Raw genomic sequence first — 21,674 nt, forward strand, 5'->3', positions numbered from 1 at the left:
TACCCAATAATAAAATAGAACTTTTATAAATTATGTGTAACAAAAATTTTTTAAAAATACTTAACTTTGAAAAAAATATTTTAAAAATAAAAATTATATATAAAATATTTTTATAATTCACACGGGCAATGGCACAACACATAGAAATACATACAAGAGAGAAAGCAGAATATATATATACACTAAATTACTTAAATAATACTCAATAAATTATAAATTAAATGGCATAATTTTCTCATAATATACTAAACCCCACAAAATTTTTTTATCCAAGTTATCGTGCAAAAGAGAAAATTTTAAAACACTATATATTATTATAATATTACTAATAATTTAAACAGTAATAACCATTTTTAGTAATAAACATATATTTAAGCCTATCGCTATAAGGATATTTTTACTAAGTAATCCATAAATAAATTTAAAAAAAAAAAACTTTTTTTTCAGTTAGCATCAGTCCATTTTTTAAACATTATTTTATTTATTTTAAATTCTAAATTTATGTTATAAATTGTTAACTTTAAAAATCTTAAATTATAAACGGTGAAATCTAGATCTTAAAAAATAAAAAATTATTAGTTCTTATATTTTTCTTAAAATTAAATGATGTATTCTAATTTTAATAAATTAATTGGTATCCAACTCATCTAAAGTATTTGTAAGCAAAACAAAGGTCAGAATCCATTCATCGATTACCGTGAGATTGTTTTCTTTCCTTTATTTCGCAACTCCAATCTTGTTCCTGTTGATATGAATTGACACAATTGTATGTGTAACCTTTTTTTTCTTTTTCTGTTTTTAATTGAAATAATTCCCTAAGTCAACTATAACTCATCATTTGGTCTTGGTTCTTCAAGGCAAACACCTCATTTCCCACTTTCTCCCACTTTTTTTTTTTTATAAATTTTTAGTTTAAATTTATTTTCATCATCACCACCATCCCATTCCATTATTCAATTCCATCCCCTTCATTCTCTATATAATCACCAATCCACTCTTCTTGAAGAAGCTAAGTAAGTAAGGTAGTAGAATAATATTCAATCATCAAAACCTTATATTATAACCAACCATAAGATATAATAATATTTATTTATAATAATGAAGGTGCATCAATTCACACGTGGATTATGGGAGCATGAACCTTCTCTCACGCTTGGGTGCAAAAGATTACGCCCTCTTGCTCCTAAGCTTAGTAGCTATTCTTCTTCTTCTAATAATAATAATAATAATAATTCTCCTTCTTCTTCTTCTTCTCTTGCTTCTTTTGATCTTAAGAGCTTCATTAGACCTGAAAGTAGCAAACTTGGATCATCATCCTCTTCTGATGATGATAACAACATCAACAACAATAATAATATTATTAAGAGGGATCCACCTTCATCATCACCACCAGGGAGCCAGGTTTCTTCTTCTTCTTCTTTTATTTATTTATTTATTTGTTTTCCTTCTAATTCAATTATTATTCCTTCATGACATGTACGTTATCAAGTGTATATATAGTATACATTCATTATTGTATAAAAAGAATGTTTGATTATTATATATATATGTAGTACTATTGTTGTACCAATACTACTATACAGACGATTTTCAAGTGTACCGTCATATTGGTGTATCAGTGATTTTTAACCGATGATCTTAATTATATATATTATATTTTTTATAATTAAGATCAACGGTTAAAAATTATTGAAATATGACGGTACACTTGACAATTTTCCTATTATTTAACTTACATACAATGCTATATATTTTTTTTTTCTAAAGTTAGAAGTGAGACTCGAATCCGTGATTTTTAGTGAGTATGAAGAGATTATGTCATTTGAAATATAGTTCGCCGGCTATATATTCTGTGTAATGTGAGTTTAACATGTGATAAAAATAATTAAGGCAGCAATTTTCATACATTGTTCTTGTAATTGTATTTTTTATCTCCATACCAAATACATACCTTTCTCTAGGGATATTATATAAGTCAACTAGCACTATTATCTAAAAATTATATAGGCAATATATTAAAAAGAACATATCCTCTTGCTATATAAATTAAAAAAAATATATATAATTGGGTTAAATAAAAAATAATAATTTTGATGTTCTATTAGTATAAATTTTTTTTTTATCAAAAACATCTAATTTTATCATATTGTTCATATTAATAAAATAATTAACTTTAAAATCTATTATTTTAAAAATTATCGGATTAAATAACCGATTACACTGTTAATGCATTAAAATTAATTTCATTTTATTCAGGTGGAAACACATCCAGGAGGAACAAGGTGGAACCCTACACAAGAACAGATAGGGATACTTGAGATGCTCTATAGAGGTGGAATGAGAACACCAAATGCTCAACAAATAGAACAGATCACTGCTCAATTAGGCAAATACGGCAAGATTGAGGGTAAAAATGTCTTCTATTGGTTCCAAAACCACAAAGCACGTGAGAGACAAAAGCAGAAGCGTAACAGCCTTGGACTTTCTCATACTCCTAGAACTCCGGCCGCCGTCGCCGCCACCGCCGCAACCACAACAATAGTGTCTTCACCCACCTTTGCTGCTAGCTTAAGTTTTGAGACCTCAAGGGTATGTAACTATATATTTGTGTGTTGTTAATTATAAGGTGAAAAATCAAGTGAAATCTACTTCACGTAAAGTTAATATCTGAGAGCCGTGAGATAAAAGTTTAGTTAATTCAGTCAAATCATTTAACGGCTCTCAGATATCAACTTCACGTGAAGTCGACTGCACCTGAGTTTTCGCCTAATTATAAACTAGAAATGACATGCAATTTTGTTTTTACTATTGTTGGAGTGCAATACTTTCAATCCTTATTCGGATAATGGTGACTAATAAGAATATATAGTAGGGGTAAATTTGTCATTTTATTCTAAAATTTTTCAATGGACTATTATTTCAATTATCTCCTATATATTTTTTTTAGTTAGAAAAAATAAATGTTAATTGTTTCTTTAAGCAAATTAATGGATATTTTATTTCATGAATGAACATAATCTATGAAAAAATATTATGTATTTAATCTTTGAACAAAATTAAAGAAATTTTAATTTCGAAACAAGTCACTCCAAATTAAAATATAATATTTATTATTTTACTAACTATATATGTACTTAATTAAGTTAATATTAGTTTAAGTTTATTTAAAGCTAAATTAGTAGAACTTCATTATTAGAGACTAATACCAATATCTTACCGTAATACTAGGAAAATAAAAAAAAACAGTCAGAACTTGCCTTATTTAGAATTCATTAATTGTCGCAACAATTAATGAATGCTAAATAAAGCAAGTTATAGCTGTTTTTGACTATTTTTTTTGTTATGAAACATTTTCGAATATCTTATTTAGGCATAAAAATTCATGGATGTTTATGTTAAATTTTTTTGTTCAGGGAGAAGTAATTGAAAGAGATCATGAAGATAGCCCTTACAAGAAGTGTAGGAGTTGGGTATTTGAGTATATGGAAGATCAAAGTTGGTCATCATCATCATCATCTAGCAAAGAGGAGGAACATAAAACCCTAGAGCTTTTCCCATTGCACCCGGAGGGCAGATGAAAGGGTTTGATTCACAATTTTAAAGAAAAAAAATCTTATGTGGTCATGAAATATTAAATGAAACATGTTATATATGCTTTTTAATCAATTACTTATTAGATATCATGTTCATAAGTGATTGATTAATTAGAGCATATACCCAATTTGATAATTCATGATCATATAGAGAATTTTATTTTATTTTATTTTTTTATATTGACTTTTGTTCCGAACCCTAGGTAGCTAGATTTGAATGTATTTGCTTCAGTTTCTAATTTCTTTAATTGTGTTGGGAATGAAGAATTGAAGGACAAATTAATTAGTTGTCTACCATGTGTACTATTTAATTTAATTTCCTACTGGATGCAATTAATTCATGACTTTGGAACCAAGTTAACCAAAGCAATCATCAACAATTTGTCCCTATTATTTATATAAAAAATATTTAATAATAACAAAAAATTAACAAAATACAGTTAAAATTTATCTTATTTAATATTCATTAATTATTACAATAATTAATAAATATGAAATAAAATAAATTTTTTTATTTTTCTAATATTATATTATGAGAAGAGTTTCAGGTATACTGAGAATACCGATATTCCAGTTGTTTTAACCGTTGATCTGAATTATAAAAAATATATATAATATATATTAATTAAAATCAACTGTTAAAACAACTGGAACACCGGTATTTTCGGGTACACTTGATAACTTTCCTATATTATGATCCTATCTAGCTTTGTTGAATTGATTTAATTTCGGCATGGATGTTGGTGTGACCATGATGAATAGATGCTTTTAATTTTGACTATGAAGCTTGTGAATTAAAGCTTTTAGGTTAAAAGAAGATGCTATATGGACACTGAAGTCCACGCACCTACTTATTCTTCTTCTCTTCTTAGAGTCTTTAAGTCGTTAACCCTAATAACCTTTCACATGTTACTTAGGTTTCAATTTGAGAAAATAAAATAATGAAATTGAAAAATAAAAAGTTATAATAGTAGTGATGTTGTTTTTCGATATAGCTGAAATCTTTAATAATAACCACACTGGACACTCTCCACTCACCATCATAGATCTGACTTTCATAAAGTAGAGGGCACATCAAGTAACAAAAAAAACAAAGTGTTACACATGCATATATCATTTGTTTATTTATTTATTTATTTTTCATCATTGACATGCAAATTTCTTTCTATCACACAGTGTTTGTAGGGCCATTATTGGGTAAAAACACCATCATGAGAATTAGGACTTTGGAGCCAAAAAGGAAGTTCCACAATTTGAAAATATAGATTAATTAATCATCAAATGGCCCTTTATTATTAACTAAGCATATTTATCTACGTGGTAAGTACAAATGTCTTATGTGTATGTGTTTGGGCGTGATATTTTTTAAATTTTAATATATTTTAAATATATGAAAATTTAAATTTTGTAGTTTTTTTTTTTTCAATTTTTTTAGTTTAGTTCAGATAATTGTATTAGTTATATTTTTGAAATATTTTGTTTGAAAAAATAGTTAGATTATCTTTATTTATAAAATACAGGCTAATTTTTTTGGTTATGGAGAAGGGACAGGTGTTGTGCCGGGTTATGGAATGAGGGGGTGCTACACCGAAATGTGGGACAGCTTTTGGCAAGAAGAAATCGGACCCTCCGAATTCTTTGTTTTACAAATTTTGTAAGCAAATCGGAGGGTCCGTTTTGCGTAGTATACGAAATCACCTAGAACAAATCGGACCGTGCGACATGTCCTCACCAAAACGGATGATCCGTTTTCTTTGTTGGTTTTTTTTTATTTGGTTATACTAGTCTCTAAGTCCGATTTGTGCTTATGAGAAATTCTTTTTCAATTTACAGGAAATCGGAGGGTCCGAGTTCCCATCAGTAACTCGTAGGGTCCGATTACTGTGTCCCTGACACCACAGTCCGGTAAAGCTCTCCTCCTCTCCATATCTGCGTCCTACACTAACGTTGCCTCCATAATAAAATTAATTTGCGTAAAATACACAGCTAATTTTATTATTTATTAATTTTAAGTATTAATTAATATATAAATAGATTTTGAAGTGAGTTAGAGATAAGATAAAATTTGAATTCTTTCTCTTTATTGGGAGAATTAAAATTTTTCATTTTTAATAACCAATTAATTAAAATCTCTTAAAATTTGAAATTTCTTCTAAAAAATATCCAAACATATTATTTAGTCATTAAAAATTTTAAATACTCTTTAAAATAATTTTCCTCCTTTAATTATTTCATCCAACCACGCTCTTAATTACTTGCTAAGAACAAAACAAGGTTTCCTCATCACTAAAATCACCAGAGGTCTAAGGACCCTTTAACTAAATTGTGATATATCTATCTAGCTTAGTAATCTTTCCACTAATACGACCTTCAAAAAGTACATCTTTATTTTTTTTAATTGATTCGTTTTTATCAGTTATTTTAAACTAATTAATATGCATCTAGATTTAGACGATATGTTAATTAATTTTATCAACTTTGCTTCCATTTACTTTCTTAGGTTATCCATAATGAAAAGTACTATATGTTAATGAAACTATGATATTTTGAATATTTTGACGAGAAAAATATTAGAGGGTAAGTAGAATTTATTATTTTTAGTTAGTAGTTAGTCATTAATATTTAAAATTATAGACTAAAATTATGTTGTTAAATTGCTAAATTAAAAAAAATTGTGTTAATGACTAAAAATATAATAAAATACAATAAAATTCTGATAATTTTTAAGCATTTATCTTTTGACAAAAAAATGACAAAGTCATGCATACAAATTTGGGATTTGTATTATGTTGCTTGAAAAGCTTATACAATTTTATTTCATTTATTATCTAACTCATTTCATACTTATTTTATTAAAATCGTTAAAATGCGTTAAATTTATTAGATCAGTTTATTTATTTATTTAAATGGACAAATTTTTTACTTTAAAATTAGATCCATTTAAAATTTGGATCAAATGACTGAACTCCATTAATCTGTCAGTTAAATGGGTGACTTGTTTAATTTTATTTTGCATTTAAAAAAAAATTTGGGCCAAGATTTTTTTTATTTGGTTTAAAAATCTGACTCTCCAATTAAAAAAAATATTTATTGTTTAAGGTGTTTAATTTTAAGTGATAATTTTTTGTCAAAATATTTTTTAAAAAATAAAATAAAAAGATAAACTAGTTAATCCATTTAACTTATTGAATTGACAATAAATAATTCGAGTTGAAAAATTATGGCCCATAAATAAAATAGACTTAAAACATATCAGTTCTATTTAACCCATATATTTAGATGAATCAAATTCAAACGAATTTGAGTGGTGTATTTAATAACATTATATTTTATAAGATATGATAACAATTATATAAATTTGATAAAATAATTAAAATAAAAAATTAAAGCTATTTTTTATACTTTTGGAAAAGTAAACAAAATTAATTGTTAAGAGAAATTGTCATGCGCCTGGTTATGGAAATGCCTGGGGAAGGGGGGGGTCTATCATCATTTGTGGCAGCAGCCTTTTTTGTTTGCTTTTTCTTTAATTGTACCAAAAATTAAAAATTCTTTGATGGGAATGTTCTCCATTATTTCATGTCACCTCTGACGTCTCTAATTCTCTATCTTTTTCTCAACAAAGCATTTTAGTTTTAGTTTTGTTTTCTTATCACAACTTAAATAATAATTTTAAATTTAATTAATTTAGATTAATTGAATGATTAAATTAATCGTTTAAATAAATAATAAAATTTGAATTTTATTTTGTACGTGTAATAATTTATTGACTAATAATAAATTTTGAAATAGAGCTGGTTTGACTGTACTAAAATTAACCTAATAATTATAATACTTACATTAGATATACATATAAATTTATATAGTAGGCATACCTATATAAAAATATACTTAAAATTAAAAATAAAAGGGAAAATAACGATTACAAATCCCAATTCTTATTATACGCGTATAGATACAGATGTAGATTACAGTAATATACTTGAGTTTGAACAAAATATATGTTATAATAAGATCCAAATAAAGAAAAAGAAATAGGGAACTACACGATGGAGATACTGAGAAGTTTGAATAGGTAAAGGTTATTGCAGGGTGTGGGTCAAAGGTCAACATTTGAAGGCTTGAATATCGCTAATTCTTTTTATATTATTCAACATACGTATACAGATTCAAAAGTTACGTTCATCATGAAATTCATGATGCAACACTTGGAGGACTTCAGAATAATAATTCAATGGATGGAGAAGAATTTAATGCTATGGTTTCTTGCATAACCATGCCGCACTCTTAAATTGTGTTTGTTTGGAGACACAAGATATTAAAACAGAAATATAAAAATATAAAATTATATTTAATAGATAAAATATAAATAAAAATATTATATTTAAAAATATTACATTAATATATTTTATATTTATTTTAATAAAAAAATAAAAAATACTAACAAAAAATATAATTATTTTTTATTATTTTTATTATTTTTTTATAATTATATATTTTTATTATTATATATTTTTTTAAATTTTTTAAATAAAAATAAATGAGAATAAATTAGACTTTTATAATTTATTTTAATTTATTAACAAATAAAATATAAAAATATTAATTTTTGTCTCTCTGTCCTTTGGAAAATATTAGATAGAAAAAACAAAATAGCTAAAACTTGCTTTATTTAGTATTTATTAATTGTCGTAATAATTAATAAATGCTAAATAAGATAAATTATAATTGTTTTTGGCTGATTTTCTTTGATTATCAAATATTTTTACTGTTCTTTATGTCTTATTCTCAGTGTCTTGTCTTATCATATTCTTAGAATGCAGCCCTAATACATTGCAAATCACATTTCAGTGCTACTTTGTGATTTTAAAAAACAATCTTATATCAAAATTTCACGACATGTATCAAATTCAAACCACTAAAGTTGAACCAAAAAAGAAAATTATATCATTCAAGTTGGATCAATTTGTTTAACTCAGGATAACTATTTTTTTTTCTTTTTAATAAAAAATCAACATCGATTCAAATCGAGCAAAACCAAACCACGAGCTCATACACAAATTATATATATTTGAAAGAACCCGTCAACTTAAATTTTAGAATAAATTATTTTATAGTTCAACTAGGAATAAACTTTCTTAGGTTAATATCAGTTAAATTGTTTACAATTATATTTTTTTAATCTTATATCTTGATTTCTGAATCTGACATCTTAAACCTTCAAAAAATAAGAAATAAAAAAATTTAAAATAAAAAAGCTAATATTAATTAATTAAAAGTTAATTCTCTAACTTATTCTTTATTTTAACCATTATTCAACCAACTTTATCTTTTTCTATCTTTCTCTTTTTGTTATATTTGGTTAGTTAAAAATATATTGTGTTTGAAATTTTGTTAACTAATTATTAACCAAAAAAAAAAAATCTCTAATTAAATCACCTTTTAAATTCTTTTTTTTTTTGGTTTACAAAATCTCAAATCTATTGAGACAAGGAAACTAAATTCTTCTTGGTCACAATATTATGAAACTTAAAAATAAAAATGTGTCCGAAATTTTAAAGCCCATTAAATTTCCATGGTTGAACAACATGGGCAAACATGGAAGCCCATAAAAAGCCCACACAAGAAAGCCCGCAAAAAACGTTAGGGTTTTCCCGCAAAACCGCAGAGGAGTATATAACGCACTCATACTGACGTGTACTACAGTTGCGGTGCAGCTCACTCTGCCCTCCCCTTTTCCAAACCTTTCCAAATTCCCCAAAAAAAAAAAACAAAAAAATAAAAAACCCCAAAAAATAATAACCTAACTCGGTTTCTTCGCCGCCGTCAATCTCCTTACGCCACCGCTTCCGTTCCGATATCCGGCGGCCCTATCCTTACCCTAGTCAACCCTACTACCCTATCCAAAATCCAAAAAACAGAAAATTATTACAGAGAATCAGTCTTGAATTGTTAGGGTTATTAGTTATTATTTCATTTAAATTTTTTGATCTGAGGTGATGGCGCAGATTCAGGTGCAGCACCAGAGCGCGGTTTCGGCTCCACCGCAGAACGGCGTCGCAGCCGCTCCTTCGCCGCCGCTGCCGGCGGGTGCTGCGAATGGGACGAACCAGTTTGTTACGACGTCGTTGTACGTCGGGGATCTGGACCCTGAGGTTGACGAGAGGCACCTCTACGATTTGTTCAACCAGGTCGGGCAAGTGGTTTCGGTTCGTGTCTGCAGTGATTTGACCACTCGCCGATCGCTCGGTTACGGTTACGTTAATTACAGTAACCCTCAGGATGGTTAGTTCTCTCGTACACACAATTCGTTTTGTTGTTTTATTTGTTGGAAACGCTAATTGAATATGGCTTTTGGGGTTGAATAATGAATATCTTTGGTGTGATTGGGTTAGCCGTGAAAAATATTTTTTTTTTCGGTAATTGATTATAGGTTTATTTTTTTTAAGGTAGCGTGTTTGGATTGTGTTAAAAAAATTGCCTTTTAATCACGTTATTAAAGGGGGAAACAGGTCTGCTGCTTTTTGGTAAATTTCAAAATAAAATGTGATGATAATTTGTAGGTTTTATTTAGCGTTGACGTTGTAAAAATAGCTAGTTGAATGTTTATATGAATTCATCAAGTGTATTTTATTAATAGCTTTTTAGACAAAGAAGCTGCTTTGTGAATAGAGACTTAATGTGCCTTAATATTTGGGTTAATGTATTTTCACCTTCAAAAGGGAATAAACGCAATAGTTTATTGTCATCTTTTAAAAAATAAAACTATTTATACTGAATTTCCTATTACTGGACATGCTTTGGGCGTAACTAAGTTTGTGTTTCCAATGATTTATAGCTCAAATGACATAGTCTCCCAAATGACATAGTCTCCCGATACTCATCTAAGATGTTGCGGGTTCGAGTCTCCCTATCTTCGGTAAAAAATACTAAGTTTGTGTCTTGTGCGCTTTTGTTTTATTCATTTTTTACAGCTGCACGAGCAATAGATGTACTGAATTTCACTCCACTGAACAACAAGCCCATTAGGATCATGTATTCTCATCGGGATCCTAGCATTCGCAAGAGTGGGACTGCAAACATTTTTATCAAGGTGACTTTCGTTATTTGATTAGAAAAAAGAAAATCAGTGATCATTCTTTTGAAGAATAAATAGTTTCTGAAAATTAATCAAAACCAAACATTTGCATATTCTTGGAATTAGTATATATATAAAATATACAATATAATAGTAGTTGAAAATACAAATTTGAATACCCCTCCCCCCCCCCCCCCCCCACCACCACCACCCCCATTTTTGTGTTTGCCGGTTTATGGGGTTGGGATTGTTCGTGACTATATCAGGATTGGGGCACAATGCAATGGAGGAAGGGGGTTGGTGTGAAACTAGGATAAATATCTAGGAACAAGATTGAATAAAGAAATTTGGGTAGTAAACAGTAAGCGGTTATCATAATCATTCAACTGTGAAGCTTCCTGTTCTCTTAATTAGTGCCTCTTAATGAGCTGTGGCTCGTTAATTAAGTTTTGGTTATCTATTGTTTCTGTGTCGTATTTTATTTTTGAATCTTATAATTTCCTGATTTTTGATGTGCAGAATTTGGATAAGGCAATTGATCACAAAGCTTTACATGATACTTTTTCTTCTTTTGGACATATTCTTTCTTGCAAAATAGCGACTGATGCTTCTGGCCAGTCAAAAGGCTACGGTTTTGTTCAATTCGACACCGAGGAGTCTGCACAGAATGCAATCGATAAGTTAAATGGCATGCTGATCAATGATAAGCAGGTCTATGTGGGTCATTTCTTACGTAAGCAAGATAGAGATAATGCTTTGGGTAAGACGACATTCAATAATGTCTATGTGAAAAACCTGTCTGAGTCGGTGACAGATGATGACTTGAAGAAAATTTTTGGAGAGTATGGGACAATCACTAGTGCTGTAGTAATGAGAGATGCAGATGGTAAATCAAAGTGTTTTGGGTTTGTTAATTTTGAAAACCCAGAAGATGCTGCCAAAGCTGTTGAGTCACTCAATGGAAAGAAAATTGATGACAAGGAGTGGTATGTTGGAAAAGCCCAGAAAAAATCTGAGCGAGAGAATGAGCTGAGAAGACGGTTTGAGCAAACTGTTAAAGAATCTGTTGATAAATACCAAGGTGTGAACTTGTATCTCAAGAACTTGGATGATACCATCAATGATGAAAAGCTAAGAGAACTCTTCTCCGAGTTTGGTTCAATAACCTCTTGCAAGGTGTGCCAGTAGGAAATGTTCTCCTTGAAGCTTATTTGTCTTATCCATCTTGTTGGCAGCGAGAATTTATTGATGTATTTTATGCAGGTTATGCGCGATCCAAATGGAATCAGTAGAGGATCAGGATTTGTTTCATTTTCAACTCCTGAGGAAGCATCTCGAGCTGTAAGTATCAAGCTATTTGTTGTTATTCTTTTGTATCTTTTATATGGCGAATTCTTTTCAAATCTGTTGGTACATGTAGCTTACGGAGATGAATGGTAAAATGATTGCTGGGAAGCCTCTGTACGTTGCCCTTGCTCAGAGAAAGGAAGAGAGAAGAGCTAGGTTACAGGTAACGGTATATCAGTAGTTATTTTTATGCTTTAAGAATACACTGATGAGATGCAATTATTCTCCTTTTTTGGCCATTAAATGGTGATTATTTCGTATACTTCTCTGTTAATTTCAATGTTGTTAGATTGGTAAAGGTAGATAAATTTGTAGAAAAAGTCATCTTGAGAGTTTGATGTTTTGGTTCTTCAGAGCACGTAGATGAGATTGTTGGCTTGGATGCGTGAGTCTGTATAATAAAAGATAAATTATTTTTGGATGTGTTAGTGAGGAAATAAAAGTTGTACATAATTGTTCATCTGTTGTTTGAATATGACCAAAAAGACCAGTAGGATCCCTGATATTATCAAATTAAAGAGCATGTAGAACTAAATGGCTTCAGTAGATATGCTTAATTTATTTGATTCATTTCATGTATGTATTGATCCCCCCTTAAAAGTTGTTGCAAGCTTTGGTGACGAGTGTTTTCCTTTAAGCTTGGATTTGGCACGGTGTTCCATATTCAGTTATTTTCTGATCACTGCATTACTGTAATTTTGATTTCTTGAAGGCACAATTTTCACAAATGAGGCCTGTTGCGATGACACCTTCTGTTGCACCACGGATGCCACTTTATCCTCCTGGTGCTCCTGGTTTAGGGCAACAATTTTTGTACGGGCAAGGACCCCCAGCCATGATTCCCCCACAGGTAATTCCTTACAAGTTACAAGTTGTATATTCCTCTTTTGATATCATGTAATAGAAAATTTCTTTGTTGAAATTCATAACTTGAATTAATGTAGAGATGGAATTTAATATTGGCTTCGAAATTATTCGTATTCGAGTTTATTCACTTTGTTGTGCTCAAGGGGATACTGTCATGTAGTATTACTGTAGGAAATGTGTTTTGTTTAAACTCTAGTTTCAGGAATGACAGTTAATCATTGGTCTTTTGTAATAAATACAGGCTGGATTTGGCTACCAGCAGCAACTTGTTCCTGGGATGAGGCCCGGTGGTGCTCCAATGCCTAGCTTCTTTGTTCCAATGGTTCAGCAGGGTCAGCGCCCAGGTGGACGACGAGGAGCTGGTCCTGTGCAACAACCTCAGCAGACAGTGCCAATGATGCAGCAACAGGTTTGCTTTAGCTGAACTAAACAAGTTTTTCTAAAACAAGCTTGCTGTTTTATATAACTTATTTTTCTCTATCAATTTGTTTCCTCAGTTGCTTCCAAGGGGACGCTATATGCGTTACCCTCCTGGGGGTCGCAATATGCAAGATGTTCCACTCCCAGGGGTTGCTGGAGGAATGTTGTCAGTCCCCTATGACATAGGTGGTCTTCCAATCCGCGATGGTGTAGGGCAGCCAGTTGGAATTCAGGCCTTGGCTACTGCTCTTGCAAATGCTCCTCCGGAACAGCAGAGGACTGTAAGTCCGATTTCCTGCAGCAGTGCAACTTCTTTAGCACATTTGTTTGGAATTCTTAGTTGCATGTGCACAATTCTTATGGTTATACTAATTATTTCACACAACCAAGAAAAGAAAAACTAATTATTTCTCGTGAATGTTCCTAGATGCTTGGTGAAGCTTTGTACCCGCTAGTGGACCAGCTGGAGCATGATGCAGCTGCTAAAGTTACAGGCATGCTATTGGAGATGGATCAGCCAGAGGTATTGCACCTGATTGAATCACCAGATGCTCTCAAGGCGAAAGTTGCCGAAGCAATGGATGTGTTGAGAAATGTTTCTCAACAAGCCAACGCCCCTGCTGATCAACTAGCCTCACTCTCCTTGAATGAGAATCTTGTCTCTTAGATTTTTTTTAATTCAGTTTACTTTAGGCAATAAACCCTACACTGGTCATCACTATCTGCTTTTGTTCCAGTTTTAAGGTCTTAGATTGGTGATTTCGGTCAGTACTAAGGAATCTTTTCATGTTCTTTGCAGTTTTTTGTCTCTGGCTTGTTTCTAGGATTAGCAAACTTGCTGGATTATTTAGTTTTTGGATTTATTTATGGGTTGTCTTGTTTGTGGATTTATATTTATATCAGTTGTACTGGATTGTTTGAAGGTGTTGTGTTAATTTTTGTTTTCGATTAATTGCTCCGCTCTATTTCAGTGTTAACTGTGAATTTTGACAGTTCAAGGCACGAGATAGATACATTGTAGGCGTCTTTCATTGAAAGAAAGAATTTCGTTTCCGATAAAACTTTTTTTGGGCTCATGACCTGAGTGTCATAGAAATAATGAATTAAATTGTCAGAGATGCCTAATAGAGTAATAATAAAAGTGGAAAATATTTTACACAAACAAAACATGACCCCGAGGAAGAATGTCCATGGGATCAAAGTCTTGATCATTTTCCTGTGAAACATTGTGGCTTCTTAAGGCTATGTAAAACAAAGCAATGTTTCTACGTCAATGCAATACAATACACCAGCTCGGAATTGAAATAACATGCAATAGGGAAGGGCACAGCTTAAGCAGGGTTTGTGATCCTTTCTCAACAGAGTAGGTTGATGACCAATGCAGATTGCAAACTACTTGATGTAGTTGAAGGCCATAAAGAAAATCTAGTGTGGGTACAAATGTTACTTCACTTTTAAAGTGTAACATCATTTTGATTTTTGAATAAGAGAGTCTCCTGTTTCAAATAGATTTGATAAGCTATTTAATGTATAAAAAATCTCTAAAATTAAGAGATTGAAAAAGTGATAAAGTAAAAAATTAGTTACTATTAAATTTATAATTTCTATCATTTATAAATATTTTTATTGGTTAAACATTTATTTTCTTACTTTATTAATCTTTTCCCCTTAGAGGAAGTGAGGAACATCATAAATTTGGATTCTCTAGATTTTGAACTTTATTTTAGATAGTAAAATGTGATTTTTCACTATTTATTGATTTTTCACTATTTATTTCATAGATGAGACAAAAAAGAATATGTGAGAGAAATTATTCAAAGATAAAAAATCACACTTTATCCTCTAAAGTGAAAATTCAAAATTTAGAGGATCCAAATTTAACATCCATTTAGCGCTTGCCTAAGATCAAGGTTGTCGGATCTACCAGCTCTCTTATACGGTTATACCCTTCTCTTTTTGGGGCAAGAGCTAGGCTTCATCTTGTGGACATTGGCCAAGGGAACAGGTAATTAGACTCTCCTCGGTGGTGAGTTTTCCCATGTAGGCTGTAGCATCATCCTATATTAATTTGATGTCACGTTTTTTATTAAATTTTACGAGTTTTTATTATTGCCACTATAAGAGAATTTTACATACATAATTAATTATATATTAATACAGCAATAATTTAATTTGTAACTGAAATCTTACACACATATTAAAATTCATTCAACTTTTGTACTATCAAACAAATCTCTTTTTACCGTGTAATTTTGAAGGACAAAAAATCACACGCATTAGGGGTGATGACTGTTAATTTTCAAATTCTAATTAGGCCAATTCTATGGTGCCTATCACTTTGGTGCCGAAATTGCCGAACTTACCTTGTATGGTAAGTTTTAAATATTAATTTTTATCTTCTTTTAGTAAATTAGATAAATATTGATAGGCACCATAAAATGCACCTTCTAGTTAATATAGAAAGGTAGAAATTGAATCTTCGGGGGACACAAGTTTATTCTGGAATTGGAGTTTGGACGATGTATTAGTGAGTGGGACCCAGCAACAAGATTCCTGGAGTGGAATGTAGCTGATACCTTCTCTCTCCAAAAAAGGAAGAAAAAAAAAATTCATTTTTCAAAAAGGCCGCGCCCGTGTACGTCGCGGCCGCACACAGCACCATGCACCACCGCTCATCACCCCACACATCACACAACCCCACCGCTCTGTCATCACAGCCAATCACAACACGCCACGTCACCTTGCCACCCCCCAAAACCCACACAAATTCTCACCGGCGGGAACACGAGTGAGAAGAAAGCTTGCGCAACACGAATCTCTCTCTTCCGCGTTTTTTCCCCTTAAACCCTTATAAAAACCCTAACCCCGATTAAAAAACCCCAAACTTTACCCACTCTCTCTTATTTATATATGATTCGATTGCTTCTTCTTCGTTTTGAGTTTCAATTCTCCGCACTGCGATGGAACAAGAAGAAGAACCACAACAAAATGAGCCACCTCACTCTCACTCTCAATCTCGGTGCGTGACGCTACCTCCCGGTTGCCGGTTCCATCCTTCGGAGGAGCTTCTATTGCGTTACTACCTGACCAACAAAAACGGCACGGGGAACTGGAATGGTAACGGTGGTTTGGGATTCGATGGTTCTGATTTGATTCGGGAGCTGGATTTTTACGATTACGATCCTTTTGAACTGCCGGATTTTGCGTGCTTTGCGTACGGCTACGGCGGAAGGAGGAGGCACTGGTACTGTTTCACCTCCGTTAGGGTTTCGAGGGGAGAGAGGTGGAAGAGGAAGAGGAAGGTTAAGAGTGGGTTCTGGTTGAGGAGGGGAAGGGTTTCGAATGTTAACGGTGTTGGGGAGAACGTGGTTTTGGGAACGAGGACGAGGTTCGTTTTCTATATGGGTGATTCGGCGAAGAACGGTGCCAGGACGGATTGGGTTTTGTATGAATACGCATTGGTTGATCATGTTATGGTACGAATTTCGGAAATCAGAACGCTTTTGAATGTTATCTATATTGTTTCCGTAAAGTTTTTGGTTTGTTGAGTTGTTTGATAATCCTTTTGGGTTTAGGATTTAGAGTTTAGTTTAAGATTGAAGAGAAATTGCTATACGAGAGGTTTAGTAATCTTAATCAGATTGGTTAGTTTCGGCAGAATTCAAATATTGGTGATTTCAATAGGAAAGTAATTTTGTTACTTAGAAAGTCATGTGTTGGTTGAGTTCATGCACTAAACACGTTGGGGTGGGGACACAGTACTCATTTGATTAGAGATGGTGGAATTTTGCTTTAGTTGGTTTTGTGTAGAATATCCGGATGAATCCAATTAGTGTAGATTCTAGCACGGAAGTGGGAAATAATGAGAGAAAGAGGAAACTACATGAAATAATTTAGATGTTCATAGTTTTTCTATATATATACATAAGGTTTATTGGTTTATATGGTTAATGTCGAGTGATATACTGTGACATTGTCTGATTTATCAGGCTAATATTACATAGAGAAGCAAGGTTTTCTTCGCAATGGAAATATATTTTGTTACTTGTTAGTTGGGATGTTTTTAAATATCCATTCAAGTGCTGTGTTGTTGATTTTATGCTTGTGAGTTCTGTGTTGGATATTTGTTTCTGCTTGAGTTGAACAGTGCAGCAGTTAATTGGGGATATTCTTTGTTGTAATAAAGATTTTGATACTCTTGGATAATTTTGATGTTCGTAATTTTGCAGCTGATTCCGAACTTCTGATATATGATTTAGCACGGTTTTGCCTGCCATATTTCAACTCTTAAAAGAGTTTGATGAAAGCCTTTTTTTATTTGGAACAATTTTGAAGAAAGTTTATGTACTTAAACTATTTTAACATTTTGGTATTTGTAACCTTATATTACTCCAGATATTTTCTTACCATTTGAATTGGCTAAACCATGAATTCACAAAAGATTTTAATCTCTTGGGTGACTCGTTGGAGGGTTTCTTCACTACCAAAATATAGTAAATTCATAACACTTACGGAGTAACCACTCTGCCTTGGTATCCTCATTTACTCTGCCCTTGTTATCTAGTATTCTGTTCTTTCATTATAGTATTTTAAAGATTCATGTTTTATCTATTTATTCCCTTTCCACTGAAAATTTCACGTGTAGGCCTCTTATGTTCTTTGCCGGGTATTTAGTAAGCCTCGTTATAAGAATAGTGCATCAGACATCGGCCTGAGTTGTTGTGCAGAAGAGAGTGTATCAGCAGTGCGCCATATTGGTATTCAGCATGATGAACATGTTAAATTGGATGCCGTTGAAGCTAAAGTATGTGATGATATCTCCATTGACCACAACAATGAAATATGTGCTGGTGGAAACAGCGATAATGATAATCAAGTTAAGAATGCACATGATATAGATGCTCTACGTTGTTTGGCGGGTCCTCAGGGCAGTCAGCAGGTATCCTATCAACCTTTGATTGATCTGAAATATTTAGAGCTGGTTTGGTTTCTATTTTCATTTACTGTTTTTATTTTCTCTGTTTTTTTCCGATTAAAGATTTTGTGAACAAAATAATGGAAACATCAAATAAGGGTTTATCACTTTATTGTTTTTACTGTGTTCCTTCACAAAAGTCTAGTAAATAGGAAATTAAAGTAGGAAATGACAACAAACACTTACAAATTCATGATTTAGTGAGAAACCATTGTTGTTTTCTTTTATCTTTCCTTTCATTTTATTTCTTTCTTTTTTATCCATTCATGCTAGATGTGTATTTTGCTTACTGCTATTAAGATTTTATTGGTAATTTTTTTTTCTTTTTTGGGTTAAAACTGAATAGTTCAAGTACTATAATTGGGGTTATTTTTGTTATGCAGCTATCAATTGCAAACTTCTACATCAGCAATAATCTGAAAAGTCTAGTCAGAAATGGGGCTATCAGTGTCGGGAGTCAATTAGCGTTTCTATCTTCTTTACAATTACCTTCCCCCTTTTTAGATTTGCTAGATTTGAGAACTCATTCATATGATCTTGGTTGCATTCCCCTTTTTTTCCCTGCTAATATCATTATTAATATTAGATTAAATGTGTTATTCTTTCTTCTGAATGGGAAAACATATTACTGTTCAGTAGAAACCGCTATAAGTAAATCTAGCAGTAATATGTCCTTCCATCCAGCTCTTGCTTTCCAGCAGACTTTTGCTTTAGCATGCTCTTTTGCCAGTGAATCTGTTCATTTCATTTTGTAATTGGTAATAGAATTTAATTATGATGCACTATTAGTATAGAAAAGTTCTACATAGGCATCCAGTCATATATTGTTACATGAACACAAATGTTTGACTCAACTACTCACGAATCACTACATTAAAAATCTAGCAAATAAATATATATGATTGGATGATAATGTAAAGTTTTCTTTTAAACTCACAGTGCATCAAAATTAATATCTTGTTATTATGTGGTAGAAAGGAAATTATTGCTAAAAACATTAAACCCTTTTGTGTGTTATTGATGATAATCAGGAAAGGCTTCCTTTACTCCCCAGCAGTAGTACAATGTTCATTGAAGCAATTTCATCTCCACAACAATTACTTTCCATCACGGAGGAAGACTTCATAGAGTTGAATGATCTTACATGAATTGGATGGCTTTAAGAAAGATTTCAATATTAATCCTGCTCTCAGGAGTATTCCCCTGAAACTCATTAGTTCCGAATGGGTAAATATCCCATCAAAGTGGATAAACATTCGCAACGTCGGAGAAATATTTATGATATCAGGTAACCTTTGGCTGTCATATGAAGATCATATTGTCAGATCAGGTGAAGGAAAACATCACAGGGTGATCGCTTCACAAAATAAGGTAGTTACTTTGATGACATTTCAGAGTACGTTAAAGTCTCAAGCCATACCGGAGGATATTTAGTAGATATTGGTTTTGGGCATGCAGATTTTTCAACTTTGCCTACTGAAAGGCAAGTTATGCAACTGGCTCTAGAGGAATAGAGTTAGGAGTTAGTTTATTGGCATTGGTGATTGCAATATGCAATTTACTTAAGTATGGCAAACCTGACGTTAGTTCCTCATGCTGACATTGATCCCTTGATTTTGGCAGCATATTTAATATTTATCCTTTACTAGGGTTTGGAGTTGTTAGAATTTTCCATCCACCCATTAGCAAAGCATATTCCCAGTAGTCTCCTCTCCTTTCATCTTCATAGCTTATATTGTTCAAGGAGCAAATATGATAAATTCCATATTGTGGATCTTTTTTAAGCGATTAAATCAGGGATTGCTTATGATGATGATTTATATTATACTTTTTTTATGGAACTATATATTGCATATTTAGTCATTCTTTTTCCAACCAATTATGTTGTTGCTCTGCTTTAAGAATACACCTTTGCATGTGTGGATGTGGCACTAGTTTTATGCTTATTTTTTAACATAAGTAATGTCGAATTTATTGATACATGTGTGCTATGATTATGGTGTATCTGGATTGATTCGAGTCCCAGTTTATTTTGCATGTGCTAGTGAGATGTGCTGAAAGCTAGTTACCTAAGCAGCCAAAAAAGAGACATCATAGTATTTATTAGTGTCACGAGACCAATCATAATACCCTGAACGTTACAGTTGTCTTTGTTGTGTTTTGAAATATGCAGTTATTGCTCACATCTTGAAGTATTATATGCTTTAACTTGAAGTATCAATATCATTCATTGTTGTCAAGAAAATTCACCTTTCATTGAATCCGTTCGTTTGTAAATATATTTAGAGATATATGTCTTTATTTTTTGCCCTTTTTTTCTTTTTCTTAAAAAAAAAAATTCATAAAGAGATATCTCCCACTAACTACATAGAAAGTGGTAAATTATTGAGGTTACTTTGAATTTGGAACAAGTATTGATACGTTTTTTTCAGCCGTTATTCTCATTTTTCTTTTGCTCTAAGCATGGAAGGGAGGGTGGGCCTGCCAAGTTTGGCAGCACCCAGAGTTTCATAAGCAAAAATATATGGGCTGGCCCGAATTAATCCAAAAACAGTTTTTTTTCAACTGAATCATAATAAGAGAACAATTAATGTGAATTTTATGAAATCATCCGGGAGCAATTAATTACTCTTAATTGATCACTTTTCAAGTTAGACCAAAATTCATAAATTTGGAAGGCACATACTATTTTATGGGTGTAGGACAGTTTTGATGTGAGGTTGTGATGCCTTGCCTTTCATTCCACTTTGATGATGCCAATCCTCTAAAGTAGCTCATAAGTCCAATCCACACTTAAAATGTAGGAATTACCATAACCTTTTCCCCTTTTTTTCATCCAATAAATACATGCAACAAACTAAATAGTACAAAAACGCTGGTTGCATGAGAAATATATCTAGCACTTAGTGTGGATACGTATTTTAGAGAAAAAAAAAAAAAACTAAATGTATTATTTTTGTGTATATTTTTTATATTAAAAAAGAAAGCGTATATCTAACGATGTATCAAAGAATAGTATAGATATAGTTTTACACTTTTACTTCATTTTATCATTGTTAAATTTAGGTATGAATTTGTACTTCAATATTAACTCTTTATCCTTAAGTTGAGTTGGTAGTTAATAGACATCCAATTTTAGTATAGAGAAAAGAACACGTCTTATTAGCGAAGCCGAAAATGATAAATGAAAAATGAATGTGAATGAATATGCTAGTTGCACTAAGTCTCAACCAATGTAATTGTCATATCTTAGGTAATGAGAAATTTCAAAAGCCATGATGAATGATGCCCCAAGAAGTGGGTTTATTATTTAAATTAATCACATCAAGTTAGAGTTGTGTTGTGGGTTTTGTAATTGTTGTTGTGGCTTCCAAGAAAGCCAACAAATGAAGGT

At 31.7% G+C, this 21,674-nt stretch overlaps 3 protein-coding genes across 4 annotated transcripts; all 3 read left to right on the forward strand.

The window, feature by feature from the left end:
- The first annotated feature begins 860 nt into the window (after nt 1-860).
- LOC112756113 (WUSCHEL-related homeobox 4-like) lies at nt 861-3,949 on the forward strand. Its single transcript, XM_025804551.3, has 3 exons — nt 861-1,401; nt 2,257-2,589; nt 3,414-3,949. The coding sequence occupies exons 1-3, from the start codon at nt 1,099-1,101 to the stop codon at nt 3,576-3,578; spliced, it is 801 nt and encodes a 266-aa protein (XP_025660336.1). The 5' UTR covers nt 861-1,098; the 3' UTR covers nt 3,579-3,949.
- Nucleotides 3,950-9,259: 5,310 nt separating this feature from the next.
- Nucleotides 9,260-14,227, forward strand: LOC112756114 (polyadenylate-binding protein 2-like). The gene is made up of 9 exons (XM_025804552.3): nt 9,260-9,878; nt 10,568-10,686; nt 11,191-11,847; nt 11,935-12,012; nt 12,092-12,181; nt 12,731-12,868; nt 13,127-13,294; nt 13,383-13,586; nt 13,733-14,227. Exons 1-9 carry the CDS (start codon nt 9,593-9,595, stop codon nt 13,970-13,972), a joined length of 1,980 nt encoding a protein of 659 aa, XP_025660337.1. The 5' UTR covers nt 9,260-9,592; the 3' UTR covers nt 13,973-14,227.
- A 1,559-nt stretch (nt 14,228-15,786) lies between these two features.
- LOC112756115 (NAC domain-containing protein 71-like) lies at nt 15,787-20,121 on the forward strand. 2 transcript variants are annotated; one of them, XM_025804556.3, is made up of 3 exons: nt 15,787-16,781; nt 17,951-18,244; nt 19,312-20,121. In XM_025804556.3, exons 1-3 carry the CDS (start codon nt 16,266-16,268, stop codon nt 19,426-19,428), a joined length of 927 nt encoding a protein of 308 aa, XP_025660341.1. In that variant the 5' UTR covers nt 15,787-16,265; the 3' UTR covers nt 19,429-20,121. The 2 variants fall into 2 exon arrangements, with proteins under 2 accessions (XP_025660341.1, XP_025660338.1); XM_025804553.3 differs by having other exon boundaries at nt 15,802-16,781; nt 18,664-20,121.
- The last annotated feature ends 1,553 nt before the right edge of the window (nt 20,122-21,674 follow it).

The sequence above is a fragment of the Arachis hypogaea genome, chromosome 6, assembly GCF_003086295.3.
Source record: "Arachis hypogaea cultivar Tifrunner chromosome 6, arahy.Tifrunner.gnm2.J5K5, whole genome shotgun sequence".
NCBI classification, from domain to species: Eukaryota; Viridiplantae; Streptophyta; class Magnoliopsida; order Fabales; family Fabaceae; genus Arachis; species Arachis hypogaea.